Source organism: Cetorhinus maximus, chromosome 3 (genome assembly GCF_964194155.1).
Source record: "Cetorhinus maximus chromosome 3, sCetMax3.hap1.1, whole genome shotgun sequence".
In the NCBI taxonomy this organism is placed as follows: domain Eukaryota; kingdom Metazoa; phylum Chordata; class Chondrichthyes; order Lamniformes; family Cetorhinidae; genus Cetorhinus; species Cetorhinus maximus.
Window position 1 is genome coordinate 26,650,444 of NC_135881.1, and position 13,233 is coordinate 26,663,676.

Sequence of the window (13,233 nt, forward strand, 5' to 3'; positions counted from 1 at the left end):
GGAATCTAGAAATGGGGGCACAGTTTAAAAATAAGGGGTCTCCCATTTAAGGTGGGGAAAAATTTCTTCTCAGCAAGTCTTTAGAATTGGAATTCTCTCACACAGAGAACAGTGGAGGCTGGGTCGTTGAATATATTCAAGGCTGAGTTAGACAGATTTTTGATCTACAAGGGAGTCAAGGGTTCTGGGGGTCAGGCAGGAAAGTGAAGTTAAGGCCGCAATCAGATTAGTCATGATGGGCTGAATGGCCTACTCCTGCTCCTTTTTCTTATGATCATGTGAATTGACATCTTCATATTATTTCACTAACATATCTTATGCACCCCAACTGAGGTAAAAACATTTACAAAAAACGACTTAATCAATGGGGGCTCTCCTAAGTGTAAATGCATACTGCGCAGGGTTGAATCTTAGAGTTATTTCTTAGTGGTAATAATTTGTGGGATAACACATAACTGAATAGCTGTTGAAAAACTTTTTTTGCTTACTGTAACTATACGAAATGTGACAAATTCAAAGTCTTAAAATACTTAATGGGAATTATGAAGCAATCGGACTGAAAGCCTTATGTATGGAGTGCCTGAATAATTTAAATTGGTGCGACAGTTTAAATTCTCATTTTTGGGAGGAAAATTCTTGAATTATCTTACATCCACAATAGACAGAGGTAACTTCATCTTATTTGGAGATTACAAAATAAGTCTCTCATTCATGGTTTGCTTCTTCAGTTGAAAAGGATGAATGCCATTTTACACACCCAACAGAGTGCACAAGACTTCACAACTATTTTTAGGAACTAAATTATTTTTCTGAATTTGAGCCAGTGTGTTTAGCTGGATGGCTTTCCTGATAAAATAGCCACAATAACAATGCTTCATTGTTCACTGTGAATAATAGCTAATAATAATTTTTATTATTCTAAAGTGCTGTAGCACAAGTCACATCTTACAAGTAATGTACTGGAGAAATAGCTATTTATTTTAAGTACTTATACAAATTACAGAAGACAGTGAACCACAAGAGATAGCTGTATACTGGAAATACGCACAAACATCTCCGCTCCTTACTTACAGGCTGTCCTAAATGTGCAGTGAATTAACACACTGTTCCTCATCAATAGGATCTGGGGTTGAATCCAAGCCAAATTATGGGATTAGAGTCTCTTCCCTCTGTCAGCTATAAAGGTCCACTCAAGTCAGCTTGGGTAGTTTCAACCCAGTACCAACTGGCCTCAAGCCCATAACATAAAACTGCCCATAATTTGGCAATTGCAATGAGAGAAATCATCATATAGTATGCTTGATTATGACTAAGGATACCAAAATTGACAGATTACTACTGTTGGATGGGTAGGCTAATCCTATTGGTACATTTGTTTTTACAACTAACTTCATGCGGCATTCTAAAATTCAGAGGTATGATTTTTCTATTTTTGATATAGAACCACATACTTTACAGAACTGAAAAGGCAATGATTAAGATAAATGAATTTTAACAGCTGAGTACCATTTTTTTCTTAACTCAAATAAACACAATGCAGTTGCGGGGGAATGGTAGAAACCACAGTGGTCTCATCCCATTATAAAACAGCTAACATAGTTACTGGGCTGATATCATTGGCCAGACCATCCTCATGTTATGTCTATCTGTTGCCCAGGTGGGTGGAATGGCACTCCCCTGGTTACATTCTTACCGATCCAGTCATAGCCAGAGAATCACCTGCAATGGCTTCTCTTTCCATTTTCATACCGTTACTTTTGGAATTCCTCAAGGATTTATCCTTGCATCCCTTCTATTTTTCATCTGCAGGCTGTCCCTCATCCAAAAACATAAGTTCCACATGTACTCTGATGACATTCAGCAATATTTTACCATCTTGACCCTTCCCGTGTCACACTTCTTGTCTGACATCCAGTGTTATAAGCAGGAAATTTCCTCTGGGAAGACCGAAGACATTGTGTTTGATCCCCAACACAAACTCCGATGCCTGCCTCTCCCCTGCAACTATCTGAAGCTGAACCAGGTCGCTCGTAATCTTGGTGTCGTGCTCAACCCTGAGATGAGCTTCCAACCATATATTTGGCTCATGACCAAGATCTTAACTTCTACCTATGACACATCTTCTAACTCTACCCCTGCCTTAACCCATCTGCCGCTGAAACCCTCACCCAATCCTTTGACCATTCCAATGTTCATGCAGCTGGCCTACTACCTTTCATCCTATATAAACTTGCACTCATCCAAATCTCTGCTGCCCATATCTTAGCTCACGTCAAGTCCTGTTTACCTATCACTCCTGCTCATCTACACTGACAATATCTCAAATTAGAAATTCTCACCCCAGTTTTTAATTCCTCCATGGCCTCACCCCTCCCTAACTCTGTAATCTCCTCCAGCGCTAGAATCCTTCAAGAGATCTGCACTCCTCTAATTGTGGTGTCTTATGCGCCCCTGATTTTCATTGTTGCAACATCGATTGGCAGCCATGCTTTTTAGCTGCCTGGGCCTAAGCTCTGGAATTCCCTCCCTAAATCCCCCTGTTTTTCTATTTCTCTCTCCTCCATCAAAACGCTCCTTAAAACCTAACTTTTTGACCATGCTTTTCATAATTTGTCCTGATAGCTCCTTCTTTGGCTCAGATTGAGATGTCTTGCAACATTCAATAACTTATATAAATGCAAGCTGTTGCTGACCACCTTATTGGAACACAATTACAAAGGGCACTATAACTTTAAGAAAATGCTATGCACTACTCATTTTAGGGCCAAATGTCTGGTCCAAAGAAGACTCAAGGGACAAAATTGGATAGCCCCCAAAATGGTCATGAGGATTATGCTGCATGATTAACCGGCACTTGTTTCTTCTGATGCAGGCAACGCTCATTTACATGACAGTTGCATGCAGGCAAGTGCTAAACATGCTGTTGAGGAGTGCCTGCCCAGTTCAAAAGGGGGCCCAGGTTTATGTAAGATTAGTACCAATACGTAAAGCCAGCCTGCACCTCTTAAGGAATAGTTGCATTCTAGCTGCAGTAGGTACTTGAAATGGCTAGGGAAGAGAGGCTGATCTGCCAGACTGACTAACTGTACAACAGGGAAAACTGCGTGCTCCAAGGCTGTCAGATGCTGCACTAGAGGTCTTGGTGCAGAAGGAGGGATGTCCTCTACTCACAGGGTGCCAGGAGGCCTTCAGACAAACTTTCAAAAAGTAATGGGAGCAGATATCCATTGCCATCTATGCAAGCGCTGTAGCCCTGAGGGCCTGGATGCAGTGTCACAAGATGGTCAAAGGTCTCACACAAGTGGTCAAGGTCAGTGAATCCATCTTCAAAAGCCGTATCCTTACACCTGAACCCCTAGTCTCAGACTGCACAATTCACCACACCACCCCTTTCACTCACCTACCAACAACCTCTTGTCAATCATGACTTATGCATTCATAGCTCTATCTCACCCTCACACACTTGGCACTACTGCATGCCTAACTGGCAGGAGACAGGTACGGCTGCATGTACTTACTGCCATGGAACAGCAGCCCACCACCAGCCATGCTGCAGCCACTCAGCCACTGGGGTGCCACTGCGTAGGAACACTAGGACAGGAAAAGGCACATGGAAGGTAGGCACTAAAGAAATGCACATGGGTAATTAGTTGATTTTGTACAGAAGGTTGGATGGTTTGCTTGAGAAGGTTGGTTTGGAATATTTGTTTTCTGGTGGCTTTTAGTTTAGCATTGTGGTCAAGAGAATGCTATAATGCTTTGTAACAAAGGTATGGAAAGGTGTGGGATTGTTGCTGAATAAGGAATTGAGGTTGTGTTCACTGATACTGCGGTCAGATGAGTCAAATCATGGATAACAGGACAGAATGGGGATGTGTTGGTTATTTCCTCCTCCTCCTCTTCCTCTTCAGCTGCTCACCATTACCTGATGCCAAAGGTGTGCAGAATGCAGCAGACCACGACAAGTTGTGATACATGTTCTGTAGAGCACTGCAAGGCTCATCTATAGTAGTCCATGCAGCAAGAGTATTTCTTAAGCCCAATGGTCTGTTTTGATGACATTTCCTGTGGCAGCATAGCTCTCGTCACATCCATGGCGGCATGTTGGTTCGGTTGCACACCAGAATGATGAGTGAGGGACTCAGTGGATGGCCTTTGTTGCCCAGTAGTCATGTCTGGTCTCTTAAGGTGGCTCAAATGGTGATGGTACAGCAGACTGGTGCTGAATAAAGGCATAACCACTGCTGCCAGGATACTGGGCAATGACCTGTACGATGCTCTGTGCATGGGTGCACACCAACTACACACTGAGGGAGCAAAGCTCCTTGTAGTTGAAGTACACTCCTGAATTTACATGCAGTGCTCGCAAAGCAATGTGTCTGCAGTCAATGTCACCCTGCACCTTGGAGAAGCCTGCTATCCTGGTGAACTTGTGTGCACTTTGCACATTCTGCCTGCTTCCCTCTGGAAATAGAGAAGCCAATGTGTTCCCTTCCATTCGCATAAAATGCATTGTATACAGCAGGGGATGGTGAACTGTGAGATGGTCAAGGTATCTCCTTACCCAGCATAGAAGAAGCCCAACACCAAGGTGTTTGTGGCCAGGATCACCTTCACAGCCACTGGCATCACTGCCCTCACTCTGCTCTGATGCTGCAGCTCTACCTGTAAGGTGACAGATTTCAGTGAACACCTCCTTTGTGAATCGGAGATGTCATGCACACTGTTCCTGCTATGGCTGAGGTCAGAGAAATGCTCTCCAACAACCCTGGGTGGAGATGGCCTCCTGCTGAGAGCCCTTCTCTCCCTCCTTCCACTTTGAGAAATTTTCCCCAAGTGTTGCCTCTGCTCTTTCTCTTTTCATGTTGCAGGACAAGAGGGATAGATGGGAGCAAGTGGTCTGAACAAAACACTTAAAGTGAGAACCCAGGCCTTCACCATGTACCACACGACTCCCTACAGGCTTCGCCGGCTTTAAAAAGCAGTACAAATGAAACACTTCTACTAACTCAACAATAGCCAGTAAAAATCACTTGGCAACCAAACTGAAAGTAGTTGATGGTTCCTTTGAATAGTACTGATCAGGCTGGGGTGGAGAGAGACAGCCTTTCCTGCTATATCGTGCAAAGTGAAGAAAGGGAGTTAGCTGGAGCACTGAAGTTAAAAATGGCATCACCAGAGTGATCAAATCAGTGTGCAAGTTGACTGACTGATCCATTACTCCGCATCCTTCGGGTGTATGCTCTAATGACTTCACCATTATGGTGCCTAACATGACCCAAACCAGAAATACGTGCACATGGCGTGAGAGGTCTGGACAAAGCAGATTAAACTACACCCTGAAAAAAAAGGAGCTACACAACCAAATTTTACAGCTGACCAGTCTCCAATTGTTTTCCCTAAACTAATGAGATCTCTTGAAAGAATCCAATTCCATGAATGATAGTTGAGGGAAGGTGAAAAGTATAAAATCTTGTGGTAAGCTTTCATCAAAGCACATATCATCACTTATTGAAAAAACTAGGTGACTGGTGCTGGCAGGGATTAAAATAAATTCAATCTGTGCTAGAATTCACAACTTCCTGAGGTTATAATATAAGCCAAGTCTAACTATCCCCCACGTCAGATATTACCAATCGTTTTCAAACATGCTGCAAACTCAAATGTCAGTAATGCAGTCAACCAACAAATTTGTCAATTTCACTTGCTTGGACTTGTTCAGATATTTAATGCTCACAATTGAAACCACTGAACATTTCATTTAAAATCACTTAACAGTTTAATTTTGTTATCTCCCTAGTTCTGAGACACAGATTCAGTTGCTCAAAGGAAAGCGTCCAAGTGGTTAGATTGCTGACACCCCCCGGGCAACTGGCAGATCGACACCAATTAGTTCACTCCTTACACTGTAACTGGCATCAAATACAACAACCTTTCATCTTCATTGAATAGGTAATGAAAATTAAATGTCTTTGATCAAGTAAGTGTTTTTGATCCCACCACACCCAGTGCCTCTTGAACTCTGGGAGAACCGATAGCTATAGGCAGGAGAAAAAAACTATGCTTGTAATTAGAGACGTCTATCATACAGGATAAATCACATTATTGTCCGACCTATTGAACATACACTGAAATTGTCAGAAATGTTATGCATGTCTCACAAGCATAGGAACAAGTCACCGCAGCTTATTGTTTATCATGTTGTAAAAGTTCAGGCCACTGATTGAGGCTTCAAAAAGAGGGGGAAACGATCGTCTCAATACACGATTCATTGTCACAGGATGGCACTGCAGCACACTCTGGTGAAAGAATTAATCTACTCTCACTAGTATTATCTTGGAATCGTAGAATGGTGCTGTGTGGCAGCAGTGTCAATGACATTTTCTAACACTTTGCAGATGATCAAGAGTAGATTGATGGGGCGGTAATTGGCCAAGTTGGATTTGTCCTGCTTTTGGTAGACAGGACATAGCCAGGCAATTTTCCACATTGCCGGGTAGATGCCAGTGTTGTAGCTGTATTGGAACAGCTTGGCTAGGGGCACAGCTATTTCAGGAGCTCAATTCTTCAGTACTACTGCCAGTATGTTGTCAGGGCCCATTGCCTTTGAATATCCAGTGGCTTCACCCATTTCTTGGTATCACATGAAGTGAATCAAATTAGCTGAAGATTGGCATCTGTGATACTGGGTACCTCAGGAGGAGGATCAGATGGATCATTCACTCAGCACTTCTGGCTGAAGATGGTTGCAAATGCTTCAGCGTTCTCTTTTGCTCTGATGTGCTCGTCTCCACCATCATTGAGGTTGGGGATATTTATGAAGTCTTGTCCTCCAGTTAGTTGTTCATTGGTCACCACTATTCAAGACTGGATGTGGCAGGGCTGCAGAGCTTGGATCTGATCCTTTGCTTTTGGGATCGCTAAGCTCTGTCTACTGTATGCTACTTATGCTGTTTGGCATGCAAGTAGTCGTGTGTTGTAGCTTCACCAGTTTGACACCTCATTTTTAGGTATGCCTGATGCTGCTCCTGGCATGCCCTCCTGCACTCTTCATTGAACCAGGGTTGATTCCCTGGCTTGATGGTAATGGCGGAGTGGGGGATAAGCCCAGCCATGAGGTTAAAGATGGTCGTTGAATACAATTCTGTTGCTGATGACCCACAGTGCCTCATGGATGCCCAGTTTTGGGTTGTCAGATCTGTCCAGAATCTATCCCATTTAGTACACAACACGATGGAGGATATCCTCAATGTGAATACGAGACTTCATCTCCACAAGGTCTGTGCGGCGGTCACTCCTACCAATACTGTCATGGACAGGTGCATCTCTGACAGGTAGATTGGCGAGAACAAGGTCAAGTAGGTTTTTCCATCTTGTTGGTTCCCTCACCACCTTCTGCAGGCCCAGTCTAGCAGCTATGCCCTTCAGAGCATGGCCAGCTCAATCAGTCGAGGTGCTACCAAGGCACTTTTGATGACAGACATTGAAATTCCCCACCAATACTACATGAATGTGCCCTTGCCACCCTTGGTGTTCCTTCCAACTGGTATATTTAATTCTTAAAGTGCAGAGTTCTCATGTGCTTTGTGCATGCTGCTAAAAGTGATATGGGGAGAAACATGGAAGAGTACTGATTCATCAGCTAAGGTGGAGGGGTGTGGTTGGCGGGGGGGCTGCTCAATGGGTGGTATTCAGCAGGAGAGGTTTCCTTGGCAATGTTTGACCTAATGCCAAGAGATGTCATGGGGTCCGGAGTTAATGTTGAGGACTCTCCCAGGGCAACCCCTCCCAACTGTGTTTCACTATGTCGCCACTTCTGGCGGGTCTATCCTGCCAAAGGGACAGGACATACCCGGGAATGGTTCTGTCTGGGATATTATCTGTAGCTGCTTCCTAGTTCCCTCTCTCTAGCTCTGGGAGCTTGTCTATACACAGTGATGGCAGCACACATTGAAATCAAAAAGTCTGTACTCTAAAGTGAATGAAATTAAAGGGGCATTTTATGCACGGGTCATCGATTTTTTTACAGGTTCCTGAGGCTTCACCTAGAATACAAATATTTGATATATATTGCAGTACTTTTTTCCCTATCCTCATTTAGCTCATCTTAATCCATCTTAATCCATTCTCCAGTAATAGGAAAGATATGAAACAGGCATTATACAGAGGGTGTTGCTCATCACAGCTCAAGTTGGATGAAATCAGATTTTCCCTTTTTTGTCTCCTCAGTGCAATTAAACTTTGTCTGTTGATGCTTTACACATACTTTAAGATCAAACATGGTTGAAAGCCATTGTCAGAAAAGATTTAACAGCTTTCTCCAGAATGGAGAAACATTCTGATCAATTATAAATTTCATTTCTATAAATACATGCTTCATAGATAGCTTAAAAACATACCAATTAGATCAACAATCGTACTGTGCTGGTGTTTAAAAGTTTCCTGGAAAGTTTTGGCAGATGGAGGTGATTGTAGGTAAATTTATATGAGTTAAAATAAAATTAAATCTCAGCTCTTTCTCCATATATTTAATTATTAAGAGTGCAGAGCTTCCATTTGCTTGTGCATGCTGCTGAAAATGATGTGGGGAGAAATTTGATTAGACTTTCAGGGCTCATATTCATATTATGTTTCACATAAAAATACTTGAGGGTGGGTACAAAGTGTAGAAACATTGCTCTCCCTCCCAGCTGTTAATCTTCACCTTGATGAAATAAAGGCTTGCACTGATATTATGCCTTCTCAGGTATATAAAACAAGGCATCCTGAAATTTTCTTGAACAAACTTTTCAAATGACCCCACCAGTGGCCAGCAAACATCAATCATCCACTGATAAGTACTACATTATAATTACTTCTTACATTTTCAAAGCTATGAAAAATCAGTTGATCTTCATTTGCCTGGTGAAAAATCAAAATCAATCTAAGATTCTAAAGAGGCTAAATTTAATTACCATCAGTTCTTAGATCTTGTGTTTTCATTTTGCTTTAAACAGAAAGTATTCACTACGCATCAGTACATCATTTACTTGCATGACTTCAGAATAAAGTATCTTGGCCTTAACCCAGTGATTGCACCAGGATTGTAACATACAAGTTGAATATAATGGAAAATTTAACAAGCCTGCTAAAAGCTTCACAATGTCTTTTATATATCTATACGTGGAGGACGTGCACAGCACACATAGTGCATGAACCCATCCAAAGTTTAACATTTATCAGCTAATCTTTTGTGTAACAAACAAGTACAAAAATAAGTTATCAACTGAAAATACATACACTACTAATTTTGCATATACAGGCCAACAAAGTTTGCTACAGAGTAAGCTACACTTACATTTATTTTTAAAAAGGTCATTTTTTTTCCCCCAATTTGTTTTCAACACTGGCAAAGTCACATTTTATTGCCTATTCTTCGTGCTTTAAGTTTTGAGGGCTTTCCTTTTAAGTGATTCAATAGAGGTATAAAATATCTATGAATTTACTGTTAACCAGGTCTCCAGGCTCCATTAGGATTAATTGAGAAGAACCAGTAAACCAAGTCAAGAATATTCCCAATTGCTGCAAGGATTTCCCTCTCTCTCATGCTCTTTACCATAAATGAAATGATGATCACTTATGTTTTGAACTATATATAAAATATGCTATCCTTTTTATTCTACAGATTTTTCTTGCCCAGAATATATGAAGGTTATAGTAGTTCACTTGGTACAAGGAAGTTTTACTTAAAACCTTCCAGAGTGAAAGGATCAGGGAGAGTTTACTGTATCCCTTCATCTATTCTAGTATCTTTTTGAGGGAGACTGGCAGCATAATTGACATGCACACCATTCAAGGTGCTCTCTGCACCCTGAAAAACAACCTATTTTTAAGCCTCCTTTAGGAAGCAGAGTCCTGGAATTTCCTCTGTGAACCCTACTCAAATATTGGAGCACAATTGTGGACAGCCCCATCCCCGTTTTTGCCACTGACAAGTTACACTCAAAGTTGTTGCCAATCTGACTTGAACATGCTCAAGCACAAAATGGACATGAGACTTCACATTTGTCCGATGGGGTTTAAACATGATTGGCACAGAAACAACGTGCCCTCAAGGTGCTAAGGCGGAAGACAAAAATCTTGAACAAAATGCTTTACTTCAGTATGTGGCTGGGTAAGATTTAGTATGTTAAAGACATCATAAAAATTGAAGTTGTTACGTTTTTGGGCATTGCAAGTAAACAGCACATAACTCCCAAATATTTAAAAATAACTAATTTAAATTGCCCTGCAGAAATTCTCCCTTCTCTTCGATGACAATCATAGGAGAACATCATCAGCAATAGGACTTATAACTTCTTGGAAGAAGACTTGCACGCCCTTCTGAACAAGAAACAAAGCAGGAGTGACTGGCCCCTCCATGTCAGGAGGTAGGCATGGGTGGAGAGATTAGAAGACCCGAGTGCCACATCCATAAGTCCCCAGGATAGCAGAGTCGTTCTGCAAGGAATTCAAAGACCTGACAAGGGCAGGAAAGGTAAGACACCTTGCATCTTCACCCAATGTGGACAACATTCAACGAGTTAAAACTAGCTGATAGTGGTCTTAATAGTCTGAAAATATATAGTCTGAAAACCTAAAAACTTTCATCTTTATGATAATCTGTTTTTCCGAGGGACCTGGGTGTCCTTCCACATGAATCACAAAAAGTCAACATGCAGGTGCAGCAAGTAATTTGGAAGGCAAACAAAATGTTGGCCTTCATTGCAAGGGGGCTGAAGTAAAAAGTAGGGATGCCTTGCTACAACTATACAGGGTATTGTTGAGAACACAGCCAACTGTACACTGTTCAGTTTTGGTCACCTTACATAAGGAGGGACATACTTTCATTGGAAGCACTTCTGAGAAGGCTCACAACATTGCTTCCGGGGATCAAGAGTTTGTCTTATGAGGAACGGTTGAGCAGGTTGGGACTATACTCATTGGAGTTTAGAAGAAAGAGATGTGATCTTATGGAAACGTAGAAAATTCCGAGTGGACTTAACAGGGTAGATGTTTCCCCTTGTGGGGGAAATCTAGAACAAGGGGGGGCACAGTTTCAAAATAAGGAGTCACCTATTTAAGGTGGAGGAGGAGGAGGAATTTCTTCTTTCAGACGGTCATTAGTCTTGGGAATTCTCTTCCACAGAAAGCAGTGGAAGCTGGGTCATTGAGTATATTCAAGGCTGAGGTAGGCACATTTTTGACTAACAAGGAAGTTAAGGGTTAAGTGGGGCAGGCAAGAAAGTGGAGTTATGGTCATAATCAGATTAGCCATGATCTTGCTGAACGATGGAGCTGGCTCAAGGGGCTAAATGGCCTTCTTCTGCTCCTATTTCTTACATATAGCATTGCTCACAAACCCTCAAATATTTTCTAGTAATAGTTCAACTATATTCAATTAGGCCTATTTCAACCATACACAAACAGCCTAACAATATATTTCCATCCCTTCCTCACTTCTCATATCATTTATGGTGCCAACAAATAGCAACAGCAGTAATTTGATACAGACTTTCTTACAACCTTCAGAGAAACACTCAGGGTAAAAATTAACTGTTAATGAAGGCAGTGATAGAAATTGATTGTATATTCTGTTCTTTTGTACTGGAATGGCAGCCATTAATCCCATCACATAGTCTAATGTTTCTCACATAAATCAGACTGCTACTTAAAACTGAGAGCCTCATACAGTTTATAATCTCAATGGATCATCTGCATTCTCATTGCATCTTCTCTGCCAACCACAGTCATAGGCCAGAATGTGACAAAATTACCTGTAGATTCCACATACCATTTAACCTCCTTATAAGTGCCTCTTCTTGCAGACCGATGCAGTAGATTTGTTCATCCAAGTCTTCCAGGATCTGAAAATTTAACAGATCAATTAAAGAAAAAAATCAATGTATGACAGCAGTTTAAAAAAAATAGAATCATAGAAAATTAGATTTGCTGATAATTGTATCTTGAGTACAGGAAGGGCTGTTTGGGCCTTGTGCCAATTTTGTTAGAGGTTCTTGAACTGGATTTTCTGATTCTACTTGCCTGTCCTTTCCTTGTTACTTTTGTATTCTTCCTTTTCAAATATTCATTCAATTCTCTCAACTGATTTTGCTTAATGGTCACATACTTCTACCCTTCAATAAGAAAAAAAGTCCTCTAATTTTCACTTGATTGATAATCCTGAGTCTGTAACTTGTTACCATTTTGCCAACTGTAGAAACAAGCTTTTACTATCTATCCTCTCAAAACCGTCCCTATTTTTGAAACATAGTCATGAAGGATGGATGGAACAGCTGGTGCTTTATCCACTCCATGATCGAAGGTAACACGTTTCAATATTTCAAACTTGACATCATTCAGTGAATCTTATGATACTACTTCCATAGTTTAACTATCTTTCCTATAGAAGTGTGGCAAGAACTGCATGTAATATTCTAAAAGTGGCCTAACCAACATGCTGACTACATTCAATGTCACCAGATATTTTTACTGTCCCACTTGATTAGAATCTTACTATTTGAAATATAGCTCCATTCATTGTTCATGTTTTTCAAAACATGTTAATTCACTTTTCTCTGCAATCAAATGATCCTACTGTCCTCCCCACAGTGCTAGTCTGTCTACATTTCACCTAATCTTGCTCAGTTTGTCATGCCCCTAACTTGCTACCCACAACAAATGTCTTCTGAAATCCACATTATATAAACTGTACGCAGTACAGTGGATATTTTGTGACTTACCCCTAAAATTCAATTACATTTCTGAACAATAGTTGCCCTTTGCTAAATGCCCTTCATTTATCCATTTTCAAGTGTTCCTCCTATATTGCGGATTTTAGAAGTTTATTCATTAAGGTAAGATTAGTTCATTTAAAATTTCCAGGCCTCTCTTTTTCCCTTTTCTTAAACAGATTTATCATCCTGCAATCCTTTGACTCAGGTTCTATTTCTAAAGAACATTGGAAAATTATAGTTACTGTTTCCATTATCTCCTCCCCTAACCTTCAGTGTTCTGAAAATTACCCATATATAGACTGTGATAGTGGTAGTGTAAGGGGCAGTGAGGGACAAGCGTTCCTAGACTGTGTTCAGGAGAATTTCCTACAGCAGTACGTGTCCAGTCCAACAAGAAAGAACGCACTGCTAGGCTTGGTTCTTGGGAATGAGTTGGATCAAGTGACAGTAGGGGAGCATGTAGGGGACAGTGCTCATT

The 13,233-nt window shown here is 41.2% G+C and overlaps 1 protein-coding gene across 2 annotated transcripts in view; it reads right to left on the reverse strand.

The window, feature by feature from the left end:
* The window catches only part of lmbr1 (limb development membrane protein 1), a 251,981-nt gene that overhangs the window by 100,617 nt on the left and 138,131 nt on the right, over positions 1-13,233 (reverse strand). For both annotated transcript variants that reach the window (XM_078537206.1, XM_078537213.1), the window contains exon 9: positions 11,813-11,885. In XM_078537206.1, coding sequence (XP_078393332.1) covers positions 11,813-11,885 — 73 coding nt within the window. The remainder of the gene's footprint in view (positions 1-11,812; positions 11,886-13,233) is intronic.